General features: G+C 38.6%; 1 protein-coding gene across 3 annotated transcripts in view; it reads left to right on the top strand.

The window, feature by feature from the left end:
- Positions 11732-20594, top strand: part of LOC102184713 (complement factor H) — a 73851-nt gene continuing 64988 nt past the window's right edge. For 2 of the 3 annotated variants that reach the window (XM_018060139.1, XM_018060138.1), the window contains exon 1: positions 11732-11867. In XM_018060139.1, the coding sequence (XP_017915628.1) occupies positions 11810-11867 (58 nt within the window). In that variant the 5' untranslated portion in view covers positions 11732-11809. Of the gene's footprint in view, positions 11868-17316; positions 17488-20594 lie in introns of all 3 variants that reach the window. The other variant, XM_018060137.1, reaches the window with a different exon arrangement.

The following is a 20594-nucleotide window of genomic DNA, read 5'->3' as shown; positions in this document are numbered from 1 at the left end:
ATATACACAATGGAGTATTACTCAGCCGTTAAAAAGAATTCATTTGAATCAGTTCTGATGAGATGGATGAAACTGGAGCCGATTATACAGAGTGAAGTAGGCCAGAAAGAAAAACACCAATACAGTATATTAACACATATATATGGAATTTAGAAAGATGGCAATGACGACCCTGTATGCAAGACAGGAAAAAAGACACAGATGTGTATAATGGACTTTTGGACTCAGAGGGAGAGGGAGAGGGTGGGATGATCTGGGAGAATGGCATTCTAACATGTATACTATCATGTAAGAATTGAATCGCCAGTCTATGTCTGACGCAGGATACAGCATGCTTGGGGCTGGTGCATGGGGATGACCCAGAGAGATGTTATGTGGAGGGAGGTGGGAGGGGGGTTCATGTTTGGGAATGCATGTAAGAATTAAAGATTTTAAAATTAAAAAAATAAAAAACTAAAAAATAAATAAATAAATTTAAAAAAAAGAAAAGAAAAGAAGCAGAATGTTCTCACCTAAAACTTTAAGAAGTGGCACAGTTCAGTTACTCATACAAGGTCAGCTGTCAGGTTTGCTGTTGATCAATCACTAACCAGTGTCTGACTCTGTGACCCCATGGACTGTAGCACACCAGGCTCCTCTGTCCTCTACTGTCGCCTGAAGTCTTTCATGTCCATTCAGTCTATGATGCTATCTAACCCATCTCATCCTCTGCCGCCCCCTTCTTTTGTCTTCAATGTTTCTCAGCAGCAGGGTTTTTTCCAATGAGTCAGCTCTTTGCATCAGGTGGCCAGAGTATTGGAGCTTCAGCTTCAGCATTATTCCTTCCAATGAACATTCAGCATTGATTTCCTTTACAATTGACTGGTTTGATCTTACACTTCAAAGACTCTCAAGAGTCTTCTCCAGCACTGCAATTCAAAAGCATCATCTCCTCAGTGCTCAACTTTCTTTATGGTGCAACTCTCAGATCCATCCATGACTACTGGAAAAACCATAGCTTTGACTGAATGGGCCTTGTCTGGAATCTGATGTCTCTGTTTCAGTACACTGTCTCAATGACTGCAGCCATGAAATTAAAACATGCTTGCTCCTTTAAAGAGGGTTACAACAAACCTAGACAGGTGTCAAGTTAGTAAATGGTACTTAGGAAGGACAGGGAAGCCTGGTATGCTGCAGTCCATGGGGTTGCAAAGAGTCAGACACAACTGAGTGACTGACCCACAACAACAACAACAACAACAACAACCACATATGAAGAAGACAGTGGGAGGGAAGACAAGAAGCATAATTGAAACTGTGCAAAGCTCAGTTTGTGAAACTGAACATTTTCAGTTACCACACTTAGCTGTAAGTTTATTCCCACTGAGGACAAGTCGATTTGTTATCCCAACTGAAATACGCTATTCAAGTAGATTGATGATCTTTTCTATCATGATGTGTATGTGTATGTTTTCCATACCTCCAAGCAATTCTCCAACACGAGCTGAGTATCCTACAATTTAGTACATACTATTATCATCTACCTGGAACAGCTTCAGATCCCAGAGGTTAAGGGCTCAGTCCCACAAACATGCCACCCTCCCCACTTCAGAAGCCGATGACAAATCCATGTGACCCTGCACTCCTGGTCTAATCATTAAGATTGGATGTAGCTACAACTTCGTCTTCAGGTTCAGTTATTTTGCTAGTGTGGCCCCTGGAACTCAAAAGAAACTCACTGGATTAATTCATGACTAGCCAGATGGAAAGGAGGCCCAGGGCAAGGTGTGATAGAAGTTAATAGAAGACAGCAGGAAGCTACTAAGTGCAGAGCTTCCATGCTCTTCCAGGGCTCCACAGTCCCAGTTCCTCTAAGCTATGAATCCTGGAGGTTCTCAAACCAGCGCATCACTACATGGGCATAAATTATTTATTTATTCACCATTGCTAACTGAGGAAACCTCCAGTCCCTTGCCCTTCACTAGACATCAGGAGGGTAGGATCGTGGTTTAACCATCTAGTCATATGGTTGGTTCCCCGGGCAACTAGCCTCCATCATTAGATTTCTAAAAGTCACTGTATTAACATAAGTGTTAACATATTAACATAACAAAAGTGTTAACATATTAACATAACAGAAGACATATAGGAAATTCCAAGAGTTTCTGGAGTTCTGTGCCCAAAATGGGGATAAAGACCAACTATATCTTTTTTATTGAAAATCACAACATCACAAACCCTAACATTGTTGCAAATTTGTTGGGATGGTACATATTGGCATTGTATCATATCAATGGCTATATATTGAACAAAGAAAATTTCTATTTGTCTTTGCAAGAACTTGATTTCTTGTATTTCTTTTTTACCAAGTATTAGTGTTTGTGTTAGTATTAGTATTAGTGTTAGGTTGTCTGCATTTGTTAAGATGTACAATCACTAATAACATTCTTTTTTCAGGCTTACAAATTCTTATTCTGCCAAAGTGCAAGGTTTAGGTCATAGTATAAGATCTTTTCACCAGAAAAATGGATATTTCCCTTTCCTGGAAGTGGAAAGTAACTATCTGTTGTCTTAAGCCTTTTATGTCATTGAACTGTCAGGAACAGAAATCGATATGAACACAGGCTGGGGACATTGAACTCAGCCACCAAACGGCCATTGTCTATTGCTACATGATGTGCACAGGAAACTATATTTGGATAAGGATATTCTCTGAGGCTTCTCCCTTGCACACTGTTCCATGTTCATATTAAGGTTAATAGAAGACAGCAGGAACCGATTAAGTGTGAGATCCCTCTAGATTCTGACCACTTGGAAATGAAGTTTACATTAACCCCACAAGGTAAGGGACATGGACTTTTTCATTGCCAGCTGAAGACAAGGCAGATATATTATCAGGTGTATAAAAACGAATTTATAATTTCAACAGAGTCTACTTTTGAGTCTGCTTTGAGGATTGTTTCATTGTGCTTTCTAGTTTGACTCTTATAAACATACTTGTAAATTTTTAACCACATTTTCCTCTTTGACTTTATGGTTTTAAAGAAAAATCATTCCCTTTTTCAAAATACAAGACAGCTGTGTGGAGTTGTGACTAAATTAAAAAGGTAATAATGTCACCAAATATAAATAAGGTGACTCTTGGAAGTTTTAACTTCAGCCTATAGAAAGAGAACAAAGGAATCTTCATTTTAGGAGACAGATTTAATATTGTTATGTAGAAGCATCATTGTTGTTATTGTGGTGGACAATGGTGAACTACACTGATTATTTACTGGTGTTGCCAAGCACCACATCCACCTTCTACACACTGCTATGCCCTCTTAGAGGTTAGCGGTTATAAACTGTTTCAGATTCTTTTGGTCTTCAGGTTTTCCCTGAGTTTTGCCCATAGATTGGAGTGGGAAATCAGAAATAAGAAGACTTCTTCAGCTCTACCAGTGAGGCAGTTGCCCACAGTAGTTAGAGACAGAAATCTGGTGAGAGATCTCCACGTGGAGATGTGGTGATCCAGAGGGAAAATCCTGTTAGATTCCTGCTAGCCTGTTCCTCTTCTTCTCTAGACCCAGAAAATGAAAGTGAGTGAAGTCGCTCAGTCGTGTCCGACTCTTTGCCACCCCATGGACTGTAGCCTACCAGGCTCTTCTTTCCATGGGATTTTCCAGGCAATAGTACTGGAGTGGATTGCCATTTCCTAGACCCAGAACTAACTGCAAAACCATATCTCCAACAACAGAGGGGTGGTTGGAAGCTGAAGGTACATCCAGGAGCGGTAGAACCTTGTGTTTCTGGATCTAGCACAAGTTTCCAAACCTGGTAAGTTTTTATTATGATTTGGACTTTTTGCATTGTGCAGTGTCCTTTGTTCCTCTGTGTGCTTGGTCGTGAGCTTATTCTCTCAGTTCTCTCAGACTCCTTGCAACCTCATGGACAGCAGCCTGCCAGGCTCCTCTGTCCATGGAATTCTTCAGGCAAGAGTACTGCAGTGGATTGGCATGCCCTCCTCCAGGGGATCTTCCCGAGCCAGGGATACAACCTGCATCTCCTGTGTCTCCTGCATTGCAGGTGTATTCTTCACCTGCTGAGCCATTTGTTCCATTCGGTTCAGTTCAGCCGCTCATTTGTGTCCGACTGTTTGCAACCCCATGCATCAAAGCATGCCAGGCTTCCCTGTCCATCACCAACTCCCAGAGTTCACTCAAACTCATGTCCATCGAGTCGGTGATGCCATCCAGCCATCTCATCCTCTGTTGTCCCCTTCTCTTCCTTCCCCCAATCCCTCCCAGCATCAGGGTCTTTTCCAATGAGTCAACACTTTGCATGAGGTGGCTAAAGTACTGGAGTTTCAGCTTCAGCATCAGTCCTTCCAATGAACACCCAGGACTGATCTCCTTAGGAATGGACTGGTTGGACCTCCTTGCAGTCCAAGGTACTCTCAGGAGTCTTCTCCAACACCACAGTTCAAAAGCATCAATTTTTCGGCGCTCAGCTTTCTTCACAGTCCAACTCTCACATCCATACATGACCACTGGAAAAACCATAGCCTTGACTAGACGGACCTTTGTTGGCAAAGTAATGTCTCTGCTCTTCAATATGCTATCTAGGTTGGTCATAAATTTCCTTCCAAGAAGTAAGTGTCTTTTAATTTCATGGCTGCAATCACCATCTACAGTGAATTTGAAGCCCCAAAATTTCTTGTTAAATCTAAATTCTAACTTACCTCGTAATACTCAGTCTCGCTCCCCACGTCTCTCCCTGTGTCTTTCTCCTCCAAGCCTGGCCAATTGCAGTGCATAAATAAGGTTTAGTTTCCTAGGTCACTCTGATTAGGTGTGCTCCTTGTATAAGGACAGAATAAAGTTAAGTCAGTTGAAGGACCCTTTCTTTAATAGACAATTTCACACTGCACATGCTTATAAATATGACTCATGTTTGGTGGAAACTGCTATAGCATCTTATGTTGAAATATATACACTCCTCTTTCCTTTTGTGCTTTTACATTTACTTTGTTATCTGCAAAAGTTTTGTGCTTTTCTATATGTCTATACCTGTATAGTACATTTCATAGAACACCATTCCTGTTTTCATTATACTCCACCTTTTGACATCTTACTACCAGTTGTTAAGTGGAATGTTTGAACACTCACCTGCTTCTCAGTGGTCAGTGTTTTTATTCCACTCATCTCTTCCTTCTCCTACCAGGATTTGGTTACATTCTTTCTACTTTGCAGAATATTTAACTCATACAAATATAAGTCTATCCATGCCCCATTTCTCATTTCAGTCTCAGCTCTGGAAAAAAATATACAAAATGTTTAACATCATGACATTGCCTATTTCCCACATCATCTTTTGAAATGTATATTAAAGCAAAAAGAGTCTCAGAATCTTCAAGGCCCCTTCCTTCCTTGCCCACGGAATAATTAAAAAACAACAACAACAACAACAAAACACCTTCTTTAGAGGCTGAACAGTGCTATCTGGTGGAATAAGCTTCATTTTGTTGTTCAGTCACTTTTGTACCACTATTTGCAACCCCTTGGACAGCACCTCACCGGGCTTTCTTGTCTCTCATTATCTCTAGGAGTTTGCTCAAATTCATATCCATTGGGTCAATGATGCCATCCAACCATCTCATCCTCTGTCAACCCCTTCTCCTCCTTTCCTCAACCTTTCCCAACATCAAGGTCTTTTCCAATGAGTTAGCTCTTCACATCAGGTGGCCCAAGTATTGGAGCTTCAGCTTCAGCATCAGTCCTTCCAATGAATATATAGTGTGGATTTCCTTTAGGATTGACTGGTTTCATTTCATCGCCCTCCAAGAACTCTCAGGAGAACACCACTGTTTGAAAGCATCAATTCTTTGATGCACAGCCTCCTTTATGATCCACCTCTCACATCCGTACATGATTACTGGAAAAACCATAGCTTGAATATACAGGCCTTTTTCGGCAAAGTGATGCTTTTTAAAATTCTATCTACATTTGTCATAGTTTTTCTTCCAAGGAGCAGGCTTTTTTTTTCTTTTTAATTTTGAGGCTGCAGCAACTCTTGTCAGTGATTTTTGAGTCCTCAAAAATGAAATCTGTCTTTATTTCCATTGTTCCCCCATCTATTTCTCACGAAGTGATGGGACTGGATGCCATAATCTCAGCTTTTTCATGCTGAGGTTTAAGCCAGCCTTTTCACTCTATTCTTTCACCTTCATCAAGAGATTCTTCAGTTCATCTTGGCTCTCTGCAAAGAGCTGGTGTCATCGGCACATCTGAGGTTGTTAATATTTATCTGGCAATCTTGATTTCAGTTTGTGAGTCATCCATCCCAGCATTTCGCATGATGTACTCCACATAAAGTTAAATAACAGGATGACAATATACAGCCTTGATGTCCTCCTATCCCAATTTGGAACTGGCTCATTGTTCCATGTCTGGTTCTAAATATTGCTTCTTGACCTGTGTACAGGTTTCCAAGGTGGTCTGGAATGCCTGTCTCCTGAATTTTCCACAGTTTGCTGTGATCCACAAAGTCAAAGGCTTTAGTGTAGTCAATGAAGCAGAAGTATATGTTTTTCTGGAATTCCCTTGCTTTATCTATGATCCAACGGATGCTGGCAATTTGATCTCTGGTTCTTCTGCCTTTTCTAAATCTAGCTTATAGATCTGGAAGTCTCAGTTCAGTTCACATACTTTTGAAGCTTAGCTTGAAAGATTTTGAGCATTATATTGACAATATGTGAAATGAACATAATTATATGATAGTTTGAATATTCTATGGCATTGTCCTTCTTTGAGATTAGAAAGAAAACTGATCTTTTCCAATCCTGGGGCCTCTACTGAGTTTTCCAAATTAGCTGGCATATTGAGTGCAGCACTTTATTGGCATTATCTTTTAGGATTTGAAATAGCACAGCTGGAACTGCATCAACTCCACTAGCTTTGTTTGTAGTAATGCTTCCTAAGTCCCACTTGACTTCACACTCCAGGATTTCTGGCTCTAGGTGAGTGTCACACCATCATGGTTATCTGGTTCATTAAAACCTTTTTTTTAGTTTTTTTTTTCTTTTTTTTTTACTATATTTTATTTTACAATACTGTATTGGTTTTGCCATACATCAACATGAATCCGCCACGGGTGTTCACGTGTTCCCAATCCTGAACCCCCCTTCCACTTCCCTCCCCATACCATCTCTCTGTGTCATCCCAGTGCACCAGCCCCAAGCATCCTGTATCCCGCATCGAACCTAGACTTGTGGTTCGTTTCTTATATGATATTATACATGTTTCAATGCCATTCTCCAAATCATCCCACCCTCTCCCTCTCCCATAGAGTCCAAAAGACTGTTCTATACATCTGTGTCTCTTTTGCTGTCTCGCATACAGGGTTATCATTACCATCTTTCTAAATTCCATATATATGTGTTAGTATACTGTATTGGTGTTTTTCTTTCTGGCTTACTTCACTATGTATAATCCACTCCAGTTTCATCCACCTCATTAGAATGGATTCAAATGTATTCTTTTTAATGGCTGAGTAATACTCCATTGTGTATATGTACCACAGCTTTCTTATCCATTCGTCTGCTGATGGACAACTAGGTTGCTTCCATATCCTGACGATTATAAACAGTGCTGTGATGAACATTGGGGTACACGTGTCTCTTTCAATTCTGGTTTCCTCAGTGTGTATGCCCAGCGGTGGGATTGCTGGGTCATAAGGCAGTTCTATTTCCAGTTTTTTAAGGAATCTCCACACTGTTCTCCATAGTGGCTGTACTAGTTTGCATTCCCACCAACAGTGTAAGAGGGTTCCCTTTTCTCCACACCCTCTCCAGCATTTATTGCTTCTAGACTTTTGGATCACAGCCATTCTGACTGGCATGAAATGGTACCTCATTGTGGTTTTGATTTGCAATTCTCTGATAATGAGTGATGTAGAGCATCTTTTCATGTGTTTGTTAGCCATCTGTATGTCTTCTTTGGAAAAATGTCTATTTAGTTCTTTGGCCCATTTTTTGATTGGGTCGTTTATTTTTCTGGAGTTGAGTTGCATAAGTTGCCTGTATATTTTTGAGATTAGTTGTTTGTCAGTTGCTTCATTTGCTATTATTTTCTCCCATTCCGAAGGCTGTCTTTTCACCTTACTTATAGTTTCCTTTGTTGTGCAGAAGCTTTTAGTTTTAATTAGATCCCATTTTTTTGTTTTTGCTTTTATTTCCAGTATTCAGGGAGGTGGGTCATAGAGGATCCTGCTGTGATTTATGTCAGAGAGTGTTTTGCCTATGTTTTCCTGAAGGAGTTTTATAGTTTCTGGTCTTACGTTTAGATCTTTAATCCATTTTGAGTTTAGTTTTGGGTATGGTGTTAGAAAGTGTTCTAGTTTCCTTCTTTTACAAGTGGTTTACCAGTTTTCCCAGCACCACTTGTTCAAGAGTTTGTCTTTTCTCCATTGTATATTCTTGTCTCCTTTGTCGAAGATAAAGTGTCCATAGGTATGTGGATTTATCTCTGGGCTTTTATTTTTTTCCATTGATCTCTATTTCTGTCTTTGTGCCAGTACCATATTGTCCTGATGACTGTGGCTTTGTAGTAGAGCCTGAAGTCAGGCAGGTTGATTCTTCCAGTTCCATTCTTCTTTTTCAAGATTGTTTTGGCTTTTCGAGGTTTTTTGTATTTTTGTACAGATTTTCTATGTATTCCTGCCACCTCTTCTTAATATCTTCTGCTTCTATTAGGTCCAACTCTTTCTATCCTTCAGTGCCCATATTTGCATGAAATGTTCCTTTTGTATCTCTAATTTTCTTGAAAAGATCTTTAGTCTTTACCATTCTATTGCTTTCCTCTATTTCTTTGCATTGTTCACTTAAGGATGCTTTCTTATCTCTTTTGTCTATTCTTTTGAACTCTTCATTCAGGTGGAATGAGGTAGATTCCATATTTAAGGTGCCCCTTACATGCATGGAGGCAGCTCCTTAATGGCTCAACATTTAAAGAATCTGCCTGCAAGGCAGGAGACATGGGAAATACTAGTTTGATTGCTGGTTTGTGAAGATTCTGTGGAGGAGGTAATGGAAATCCTCACCTTTATTCTTGCCTAGAAAATCTAATAGACAGAGGAGACTGGCGGGCTAAAATCCAAAGGATAGCAAAAGTCAGACACGACTGGGTGACTAAGCATGTAGCTATAGCCACGGAATGTGTGCATCTGTAGATCAATAGTGTCCTATGAGTTCTTGCACAATTAAAAATATTTTCTGTAGTGTAATACTTGGCTGCCTGGTTGTATGGATATAAAACTCTTGGTTTTCCTTTTCTTTTCTTAACTTTTATGAAAATGCTCTTCTATTATTGCCTTGGTCTTTTAGTTTCTTTGGAGAATTCTAAAGTCCTTCTATTTTCCCCCACCTAGAGCTCTGCGAAACTTCCCATTACCCTTACAGAGAAGACATGTTTAACCTGTCTATTCTAAATATGCAACATGATGAGTCTCATAAAATATATATAGTTTTGTTGTGACAGGCTGTGTCCAACTCTTGCGATCCCATGGAGGGTAGCCTGCCAAGCTTCTCTGTCCATGGTATTTCCCAGGCAAGAATACTGGAGTAAGTTTCCGTTTCCTTCCCAATACATCTATACAATTACTCTATAATCAAGATGTAGAATATTTTCATCATCCCAAATGTTCCTTCATGCCTTTTGAAGTCTCTCCATGTTCCATAACTACACTATTTCTATTTGGAGTGGAGGTGTGTGTTCAATGAGAAATGAACTTTTGAAGAAAAACAATAACTTTTTAAAAAAATATAAATTTATTTATTTTAATTGGAGGTTAATTACTTTACAGTATTGTATTGATTTTGCCATACATCAACATGAATCTGCCACAGGTAACTTTTTCTTTTTCTTTTTTTCAACATTTTTTTATTGATAAACATTTAAACAATCTATAGTTCTCTCTATGAAAACATAAGTTGTATGGAAATTTTAGCTTATGGAAATGTCCACAACTATTTTTATAGAAGGTATACATAAAAAAAGAAACATTAAAATGTTGAAAGTGAAAATAGCACCCCATTCACAAATTTGTTTCATTTTTCATATAGGATTTCATCTTATTTAGTAGAATCTAGTATGACCAATACCCCAAATTCTTGTGTTTGGGGATAAAAACTCAAGGCTCTTTCAAGTCCTTTTGATTTGAGACATAAGGTGTGTCCTCTGGATTGGATTTTGACTTTTAACTTTACATTTTATTCTGAAAATGGTAATTTTTAAAGCAACGTTAAACATAGAAATAGCTAAACACCTAAAGTTAATCTTAACGTGATTGATAATTTTTTTAACACACATGTATGCCTGTGTAACTACTACCCAGGACTAAATTGAGTAAATGTCCAACACATCCTCAGGTTTCCTTGTGTCTCGTCCCATTCTGTACCACACGTTACTTCGTAGGCACCACCTTCATGACGAGGTTTTCAACCTTTCGAAAGCCTACCAATGAAATTATAAGATATGTACTTAGTGAGTGTGTTTGATTTTTTTCCATTTGCAAGAGCTGTGAGATTATCCCAAATCACTGTCTATCATTTTCTAAATTAGTGCGTATTAATCAGTCATATAAAAATGCTACAAATGTTTTATCCATTTTCTCAATGTTCATGGGAACAATTGCATTTTTGCCATTTATGAATAAAGCTGCAATGAACAATTCTGTATGTGTCTTTTTAAGGGATGCACTCCAGATCCTCTGGTGAGGGAGAGGTTAAGGGGAGAAACTTCCAGGTGCAAAATAGATGAGTCATAAACATGAAATATTCAGTGCGGAGCATTTAGTCAATAATTATGCAATTTTCAAAATCTTGCTAGATTGTAACTAGACTTACTGTGGCAATTATTTTGAAATGGACAGAAACATGGAATCACTACACTGTGTAACAGAAAGTAACAGAATGTTGTAGGTCAACTGTACTTAAAAGCACAAACAAATACTTTGAAAAATAAATCTCATTTGTGATTACCATAGGCTAGGCCTGGAGATAGGGGAACTGGATGAAGCCAGTCAAAAGGTACCAAATTCCTGCTGTGAGATAGATTAGTACTAAGAATGTAGTGTACAACATGATTAATATGACTAATTCTGCTGTATCTTAAGTATGAAAGTTAATAGGATGGTAAGTCCTGAGTTCTCATCACAAATTCTTTTTTCTTTACTTTTATATCTGTATGAGATGATGGATATTCACAAACCTTACTGTTGTAATCATTTCAGGATATATGTAAATTACATCATTAGGCCGTACACCTGAAACTTATGCAGTGCTTTATGTCAATTATATGTTAACAAAATTAGGAAATTGATAATCATAAAACACATACATAAATAGCATGTAAATGAAGGGATTGTGCTATAATTTATATGATTGTTTTTAAGCTCTACTATAATTTTTTTTTTATTTATTCACTTTCCCCAGTCCATGAAAATACGGATGACCCAAATGGCTGGTACAAACTTCACCTACTGTCTTGAAATATATTATTGAAAGTTAGTATCTGATATATGGCTTTGGAGCCAGTCCATATTAGCCACAGAAAGTTGTGCACATAGATATCAGGTGATGAATACAATAACTTATTGTGAAACTACCAACAGAAACAAGGTAGGTACATTTCAGAACTTTGAACTTTGATATTTACTAAATGGCACTAATTAACTAGATTCATTGTAACGCATAAATTCAGTCACACTAGATAACTGCAAATGAAGCAGATTTTTGAACCCTAGACAGTGCAACTGGAGTATTTGTGTGAATGTACCACTGGGAAAATCTAACATGTTGTTGTTAATCAATGTCCTTCTCACCTTGTGGTTTTACACTGCTCATGGACAGGGTAAGTTGAAACCGACGTGAACACTCCGGCTTCCTCCTAAATATAACTATCTACTTTCCGTTGTGTGTATTTTTGATTGAATAAATTGGTTAAAATAGTCTGCACTGTGAGATAAACATAAGAATACCTTAATGGAAAAATGATCAGACATTCACCTAAAAGGGGAAAACAAAATGAATACTTTTCTATGTCATCTGAGTTCCACAGTGCAAAAAGGTACTCCATGTAGATTATGGGGTCATGTGAATATGCTCATGAAAATGTGAATAGAAAATGTGTCACAGAAAAGTAAATTATAATTCCAGAATGTTTAGGAGAGTCTTACTTGTAATATGAGAAAGCTCTGGAGAACAATGGTTATTTTTATACTTTAACATAGGGTGATTTTTGCAGGTTCAAATCTCATTTTAAATATGTTCATTTGACTGTATTGTGATTATAGCTTAAATCTATTAAAGATCATTAACATCACTGTTAGTTTTTAAAAACCAGCGTAGGTACAAGATATATTTTCCTTTTACAAAATGTGAAAGACAGTCTTAATTTCCAGTGTAGTGCCAATATATTTAGAATTCTTTTCAGAGAGAAATGTAAATGTTGACAACCTTAAAAAAATTGTCACTTTTAGTTTTAAACTTATAAGTTGTTTTCATTAGTAATCTATTTTTTACACTCTCCCAATTCATCCCTCTACTCTTGAGCCCTCTTGTATCTAGACATCCGTTCTCTATGCCTGTATCTCTATTTTTGCTTTGCAATAAGTTCATCTGTAGCATTTTTCTAGATTCTGTATATAAGCAATATTATACATTATTTATTTTTCTCTTTCTGCCTTGCTTCACTCTATGTGGCAGTCTCTAGGTCCATCCATGTCTCTGCAAATTATGCAATTTCATAGCTTTTTATGGCTGAGTAATATTTCACTGTGTATATGTACCACTTCTTCTGCATCTGTTCTGTTGATGGACATTTAGGTTGATTCCATGTCCTGGCAGTTGTGGATAAAATAGATAACTAAGGAGAACTTACTGTGTATCATAGGCAGCTCCACTCAATGCTCTCTGGTGACCTAAATGGGAAGGAAATCCAAGAAAAGGGGATATATATATATATATATATACACACACATTCATATAACATATTCAGATTTGTTTTGATGTACAGCAGAAGCTAACCCAATATTTAAAAGCAACTCCAATGAAAATGAAAAACAAAAATCAAATTATATAAATGTATTAATATAAGTAATTAAATCATATTGAAAACAAAGATTTTACTCCAAAATATAAAACTTATATGTTTTTCATTATGATATATTTGTCTTTCATTTTTTTAATAATCCATTTGTCTTCAAGTTTTTGTAAATGAAAACTCTAATGAGTTTTATGATCCCTCGTGACATTCAAGATGTGAATAGAATATGCATCACTCTGCATTATTCATCTCATAATTTGTTCCATGCTATTTTAGTCCATTTGGTAATTTTCTTCGTGAACAACATCTGCAGCACAGTAAAGCTCCCTGTCGAGTCCTTAGTGTTACAATTAAAAGCAGCTCTGGCCCCAGATCACTTATAAGAACGGCTGCATCACCATTATTCTTGCTGAGGAGCAGGCAGACATGAATTGTTTCTCCTGATTCTCAGGTACATGAGTGATGGTTTATTAATCAGTTAGAATAAGATTACTGGAGAAGGCAATAGCACCCCACTCCAGTACTCTTGCCTGGAAAATCCCATGGGCAGATGAGCCTGGTAGGCTGCAGTCCATGGGATCGCTAAGAGTCGGGCATGACTGAGCGACTTCACTTTCACTTTGCACTTTCATGCATTGGAGAAGGAAATGGCAACCCACCCCAGTGTTCTTGCCTGGAGAATCCCAGGGATGGGGGAGCCTGGTGGGCTGCCGTTTATGGGGTCACACAGAGTCAGACACGACTGAAGCGACTTAGCAGCAGCAGCAGCAGAATAAGACTACAGGCATATTTCCGAACAAGAGGAGAAAGAGTAGACAATATGAAAGAGAAATGTGAAACTTTGACAAATCTTCACCAGATATTCCAGTGCAACCCTTCTCTTCTCATTAACAACTGAACTCTTTCCAAAAGTGGTCTTAAAGCTAAATGTTTGAATATTTAAGCAAAGTTTTTCTTCCATAATTTATGGGTGCACTTATGAAATTTCTGGCATGCAAAATAATTGTAATATCAGATTCAAGCCATTAAGTGAAACTCACATCAACTAACACCTATTGTAGATGCCTGCGTGCCCGCATGCTAAGTCGCTTCAGTCATGTCTGACTCTTTGCCTCCCCATCGGCTGTAGCCCACCAGGCTTCTCTGTCCATGGGATTTTCCAGGCAACAATACTGGAGTGGGTTGCCATGCCTGCCTCCAGGGGACCATCCAAACCCAAGGATCAAACCTGCCTGTACTATGTCTCCTGCATTGGCAGGCGGGTTCCTTGTTTACCACTAGCACCAAGTGGGATGCCCATTATATTAGATACATAGTCCTAATTAACAAATTTTCCAGAAAACATATTGGCTTAAGACAATACACCTCCATATTCTTAGAGCTCCTGTGGGTCAAGAATAAAGAAAGGGCTTCGCTGGCTAGTTATGTATCACTCTGTTTGGGAGGCAACTGGGTAATGGCCTGGGCCACTGTTACCTGGACACTCAGCTGGGCTGGAGGCATTGCTTCCAAGTTGGCTCACTCTCTTGGCTTTCGGGGAAGGCCTCAGCACCTGACTACGTGGTCATCTGCACAGGTTGCTTGAGAGACATCTAGCTTTATTCAGGGCCAGTGACAGCAGACAGGGAGGAGGAAGCCTCCACACCAGGTATGAGTTTGTCACACTGTCACATCAGTCATGTGTAATCATGAGAAATGGTCACTAAGTCCTGCACACTCAGTAGAGAGGACTTAGGCTCTAATATTTGGAGAGAGGAGTGTGGAAGGTGTTGTGGACTTTCCTAAAACCATCACATATAGAAAAACGTCAGGTGAGCTGAGCAGAATATTTTCAGGGGATGCTTCCTTTACTCCTCAACTTCCTCTAAGTTGCCTCTAAACAATCTTCTTTCTAACAGTACACTGTAAAATTTCAGCATACTTAAACCAGTTATTCCATGAAAGAAAACTGTAATGATATAAAACAGTTCAGTGACCTTAATGGTAATTCCAAGCATACATTTAAAATGAATTTTCAAACATAAGTTCCATTAAAATGAAGGTATTAGCAGTATGAAACAGATTTTAATCTGCATAAGAATTTTAAGAAAAATATTTCATCTTGTTTAAGATGGATTTGTGAAAATGGTGCTGTGTGCTTACTCGCTCAATCATGTACAACTTTTGTGATCCTTTGGACTATAGCCTACCAGGATCCTCTGTCTGCGGAATTCTCCAGGCAAGAATACTGCAGTGGGTTGCTATTTCCTTCTCCAGGGGAATCTTTCTGACCCACAGATGAAACCTACATCTCCTGTGTCTGCTGCATTGCAGATGGATTCTTCACCACTGAGCCATAGGGAAGCCCTTTGAAAACGATAGATCAACCCAATTCTATTTATATCACAACAAGGTTATCCCACAAGGCACCTTGTGAAGTTCTTGTTGACAACATGAGGAAACTATTTAAATAGTTTATCAATATTCATAGTTTCATTAGATGAGCTGATTATCAGATGCAGGACTTTGTTGTCAGGCCTGTTCCCTTCCTCTTTTGTATGATCAGCTAGTTTAATGCTGCAAAGGAGATGCATCTGGAATGATACACAGGTGCTGAAAGTGAACCTATATTAGGACAAATTCATCACTCAGAACGACTCCCATGTGTGAGGCTGGACCTAATAACATGACCTTTAAAATTAAAATTTAAAAATTATAAGATCCTGGGCCTGGATCTTTGGAGTAACTTGCAGAGGTACAGAAAGACTAGAAACACTGTAAAACTGAGTGAATAGTTTTCATCAGTTTTGAGATCAATCTGAGCCAACATTATGATGGACAGCCAAGCCTGCTCATGAGACCTGAACCTGTGTTGGTAGGAGTGTAAGAGAAGAATGAGGCTGTTCTGAGTCCTGACAAAGTCAATGCCATTCCAACTATAGTGGACTCTTGTATGTGCTTCAATAAATGATCTGGTTAGAGAGACAAAGACAGATTCACATGTGCCCAAATAAAAGAGAGGAGGAAAATAGCTCACACCAGTGATAGTAATGATGCTTACTTTTAATTATGCTCTCTTTGTGTACCTTTTGGAAGTGAGTGTCAGAGGATTGTTTTACTGTATTCATATTCTATGATGCATCAAAATGATAAATGTACTAGTTCTGAAATCAGATAATCAGAACTCAGATCTCTCCTCTACAATGTAATGACAAAGTTAATTGAGTTTTTTCACTTGGTTCTTGCAAATACAAAGACTCCAAATTTGTATCAAGTATTGGGTATTAACACATATATGTAGAATCTGAAAAAATCGGTAGAGCTGATCTCATTTACAAAGCTGAATCAGAGACACAGATGTAGAGAACAAACTTATGGATACCAAGGGGGAAGGGGAAGTGGGATGAATGGTAAGACTGGGATTGACATATATAGAGACATTATTGATACCATGTATAAAATAGAAAATTAATGAGAACCTACTGTATAGCACAGGGAACTCAGTGCTCTGTGGAGACACAACTGGAAAGGAATTCCAAAAAAGAAGGGATATATGTATACATATAGTTCATTAACTGTGCTGTACAGTAGAAACTAACACAGCACTGTAAAGCAAATAAATACCAATAAAAATTAGGTAAAATAAAAATAAAAACAAAGCCTAGAAAAAGTTGAAAAAAAGAGAAAGGCATTAAGTACATGATGTTTTCTAGCTTTCTACAAATGAAGGACAGGGGACAACATAAATATTTGGTAATACCAAATTGGTGAATATCCTTTGGATGTAATTTCCCACAGCTCTAGAAATTGATGTTCAGATTCATTCAGAATATTATAATATATAAAATGCTTAAGTTATAACAAGTATCTTCTTTATATCACTTTAATCTAAAATAAAGCAAACTATATGGAAAACCAGGATACGTATGAATAGGCTGTTTTACATAAATCACAATGAAACTACTTTGGTATTCAGTTTTATATATATAGCTGATGAAGTTACTGGACATTATTTATTTCAAGAGGACTAATTTATCCCCCAACTAAATAAATCAGCAATAAGATTTAAATCAGAATTTTAACTTTCTTCCAAAATGAATGTTAAGAACAACTGATAAATTGTTCATCAAGCATTCAAGTCAAAACAGGACTTTGTTTGGTGGCCTAATTTACTTAATGGAATGGAAACAAAAATTGTATCTTTATATAACTTATGTCTGGGATATAGTACTTTGACATATAATGGACATTTTTGAATTTAACCCCTTTTGTTTAGAAATTTTCTGCAAACCACCTGTCATTTTAAATGGACACGCTGTACTTCCAAAGGCAACTTATAAGGCAAACGAACGAGTTCAATATAGATGTGCAGCCGGTTTTGAATATGGTCAGAGGGGAGATACAATATGCACTAAATCTGGATGGACTCCAGCTCCTGCTTGTATAGGTAATGTTACATTTCTTCTATATCTTTTGTTGTATATTTTATTACAGTTCCTTTAACTCATATACTCCTTACCACTAAGCAGTTTATTTTTTCTGACAATGGAGTATTGATGTTTATTTGTTGTTGTTTAGTTGTTAAGTCATGTCTGATTCCTTTGAGATCCCATGGACTGTAGCCCGCCAGGCTCCTCTGTCCTTGGGATTTCCCAGGCAACAATACTGGCATGGATTGGGACTCCCTTCTCCAGGGTATCTTCCTGACCCAGGGACTGAACCTCTGTCTCCTCCATTGGACGCTTTACCACTGAGCCACCTGGAAAGCATGACTTAAAAGAAAAAGATTATTGCAAATTGATCCTTGTTGTGTACTAACAAAGTTGATATAAATGACTGAGTAGAACTTTACAAATCAGAAAGGACTATGTCAAGGGGTAGCACACTATTGTGTGGCACACAGTTGTTGTGCAGTCATGAAGTTGTGTCCAACTCTTTGCAACCCCATAAACGGCAGCATGCCAGGTTTCCCTGTCCTTCACTATCTCCCAGAGTTTGCTCTGACTCATGTCTATTGAGTTAGTGATGCCATTCAACCATCTCATCCTCTGTTGTCCCCTTCTCCCCCAACCTTCAATCTTTCCCAGCATGAGAGTCTTTTCTAGTGAGTCAACTCTTCACATCAGATGGCCAAAGCATTGGAGCTTCAGCTTCAGCTTCAGTCCTTCCAGTGAATATTCAGGGTTGATTTCCTTTAGGATTGACTGGTTTGATCTCCTTGCTACCCAAGAGTCTCTCAAGAGTCCTCTCCAGCTCCACAGTTTGAAAGCATCAGTTCTTTGGTGCTCAGCGTTCTTATGGTCCAACTCTCTCATCCGTATATGACGACAGGAAAAACCATAGCTTTGACTAGACAGACTTCTGTTGGCAAAGTGATGTCTCTGGTTTTTAATATGCTGTCTAGGTTTGTCATAACTTTTCTTCGAAGGAGTAAGTGTCTTTTAATTTCATAGCTGCAGTCACCATCTGCAGTGATTTTGGAGCCCAAGAATATAAATTCTGCCACTGCTTCCAGTTTTTCCCCTCTATTTGCCATGAAATGATGGGACCGATTGCCATGATCTTAGTTTATTGAATGTTGAATTTTAAGCCAGCTTTTTTACTCTCCTCTTTCACTTTCATCAAGAGGCTTTTTAGTTCCTCTTCGCTTTCTGCCATTAGGGTGCTATTGTCTGCATACCTGAGGTTGTTGATATTTCTCCTGGCTATCTTGATGCCAGCTTGTGATTCATCCAGTCCAGCAACTCACATGATGTACTCTGTATAGAAGTTAAATATGCATGGTGACAATATACAGCCTTGATGTACTCCTTTCTCAAATTTGAGCCAGTTTGTTGTCCCATGTGTGGTTCACGCCATAGCCCTAGCTCAAATCCAGCCTGTCCCTTTTTTGTAAACTAACTTACTGGAACAGAGACATGCCTATTTCTTATATGTATTGTCTATGGCTACTTCAGAGCAAAGGCTAATAGAGTTTTGCCAAGAGAATGCACTGGTCATAGCAAACACCCTCTTCCAACAACACAAGAGAAGACTCTACACATGGACATCACCAGATGGTCAACACTGAAATCAGACTGATTATATTCTTTGCAGCCAAAGATGGAGAAGCTCTATACAGTCAGCAAAAACAAGACTGGGAGCTGACTGTGGCTCAGTTCATGAGCTCCTTATTGCCAAATTCAGACTTAAACTGAAGAAACTAGGGAAAACCACTAGATCATTCAGGAATGACCAAAATCAAATCCCTTATGATTATACAGTGGAAGTGAGAAATAGATTTAAGGGCCTAGATCTGATAGACAGAGTGCCTGATAAACTATGGACGGAGGTTGGTGACATTGTACAGGAGACGGGTCAAGACCATCCCCACGGAAAAGAAATGCAAAAAAGCAAAATGGCTGTCTGAGGAGGCATTACAAATAGCTGTGAAAAGAAGAGAAGGGAAAAGCAAAGGAGAAAAAGAAAGATAGAAGCATCTGAATGCAGAGCTCCACAGAATAGCAAGGAGAGATAAGAAAGCCTTCCTTAGTGATCAATGCAAAGAAGTAAAGGAAAACAACAGATTGGAAGGACTAGAGATCTCTTCAAGAAAATTAGAGATCCCAAGGGAATATTTCATGCAAAGATGGGCTCAATAAAGGACAGAAATGGTATGGACCTAACAGAAGGGGGAGATATTAAGAAGAGGTGGCAAGAATACACAGAACTGTACAAAAACGATCTTCACGACGCAGATAAACACGATGGTGTGATCACTCACTTAGAGCTAGACATCCTGGAATGTGAAGTCAAGTGGGCCTTAGAAAGCATCACTACGAACAAAGCTAGTGGAGGTGATGGAATTCCAGTTGAGCTATTTCAAATCTTGAAAGATAATGCTGTGAAAGTGCTGCACTCAATCTGCCAGCAAATTTGGAAAACTCAGCAGTGGTCACAGGACTGGAAAAGGTCAGTTTTTATTCCAGTCCCAAAGAAAGGCAATGCCAAAGAATGCTCAAACTACCGCACAATTGCACTCATCTCACATGCTAGTAAAGTAATGCTCAAAATTCTCCAAGTCAGGCTTCAGCGATACGTGAACTGTGAACTTCCTGATGTTCAAGCTGGTTTTAGAAAAGGCAGAGGAAGCAGAGATCAAATTGCCAACATGTGCTGGATCATGGAAAAAGCAAGAGAGTTCCAGAAAAACATCTATTTCTGCTTTCTTGACTATGCCAAAGCCTTTGACTGTGAGGATCACAATAAACTGTGGAAAATTCTGAAAGAGATGGGACTACCAGACCACCTGACCTGCCTCGAGAAATCTATATGCAGGTCAGGAAACAACAGTTAGAACTGGACATGGAACAACAGACTGGTACCAAATAGGAAATGGAGTACGTCAAGGCTGTATACTGTCACCCTGCTTATTTAACTTCTATTCAGAGTACATCATGAGAAACGCTGGGCTGGAAGAAGCACAATCTGGAATCAAGATTGCCAGCAGAAATATAAATAACCTCAGATATGCAGATGACACCACCCTTATGGCAGAAAGTGAAGAGGAACTAA

Source organism: Capra hircus, chromosome 16 (assembly GCF_001704415.2).
Source record: "Capra hircus breed San Clemente chromosome 16, ASM170441v1, whole genome shotgun sequence".
Lineage (NCBI taxonomy): Eukaryota > Metazoa > Chordata > Mammalia > Artiodactyla > Bovidae > Capra > Capra hircus.
This window is presented reverse-complemented; position numbering and strand designations above follow the sequence as displayed.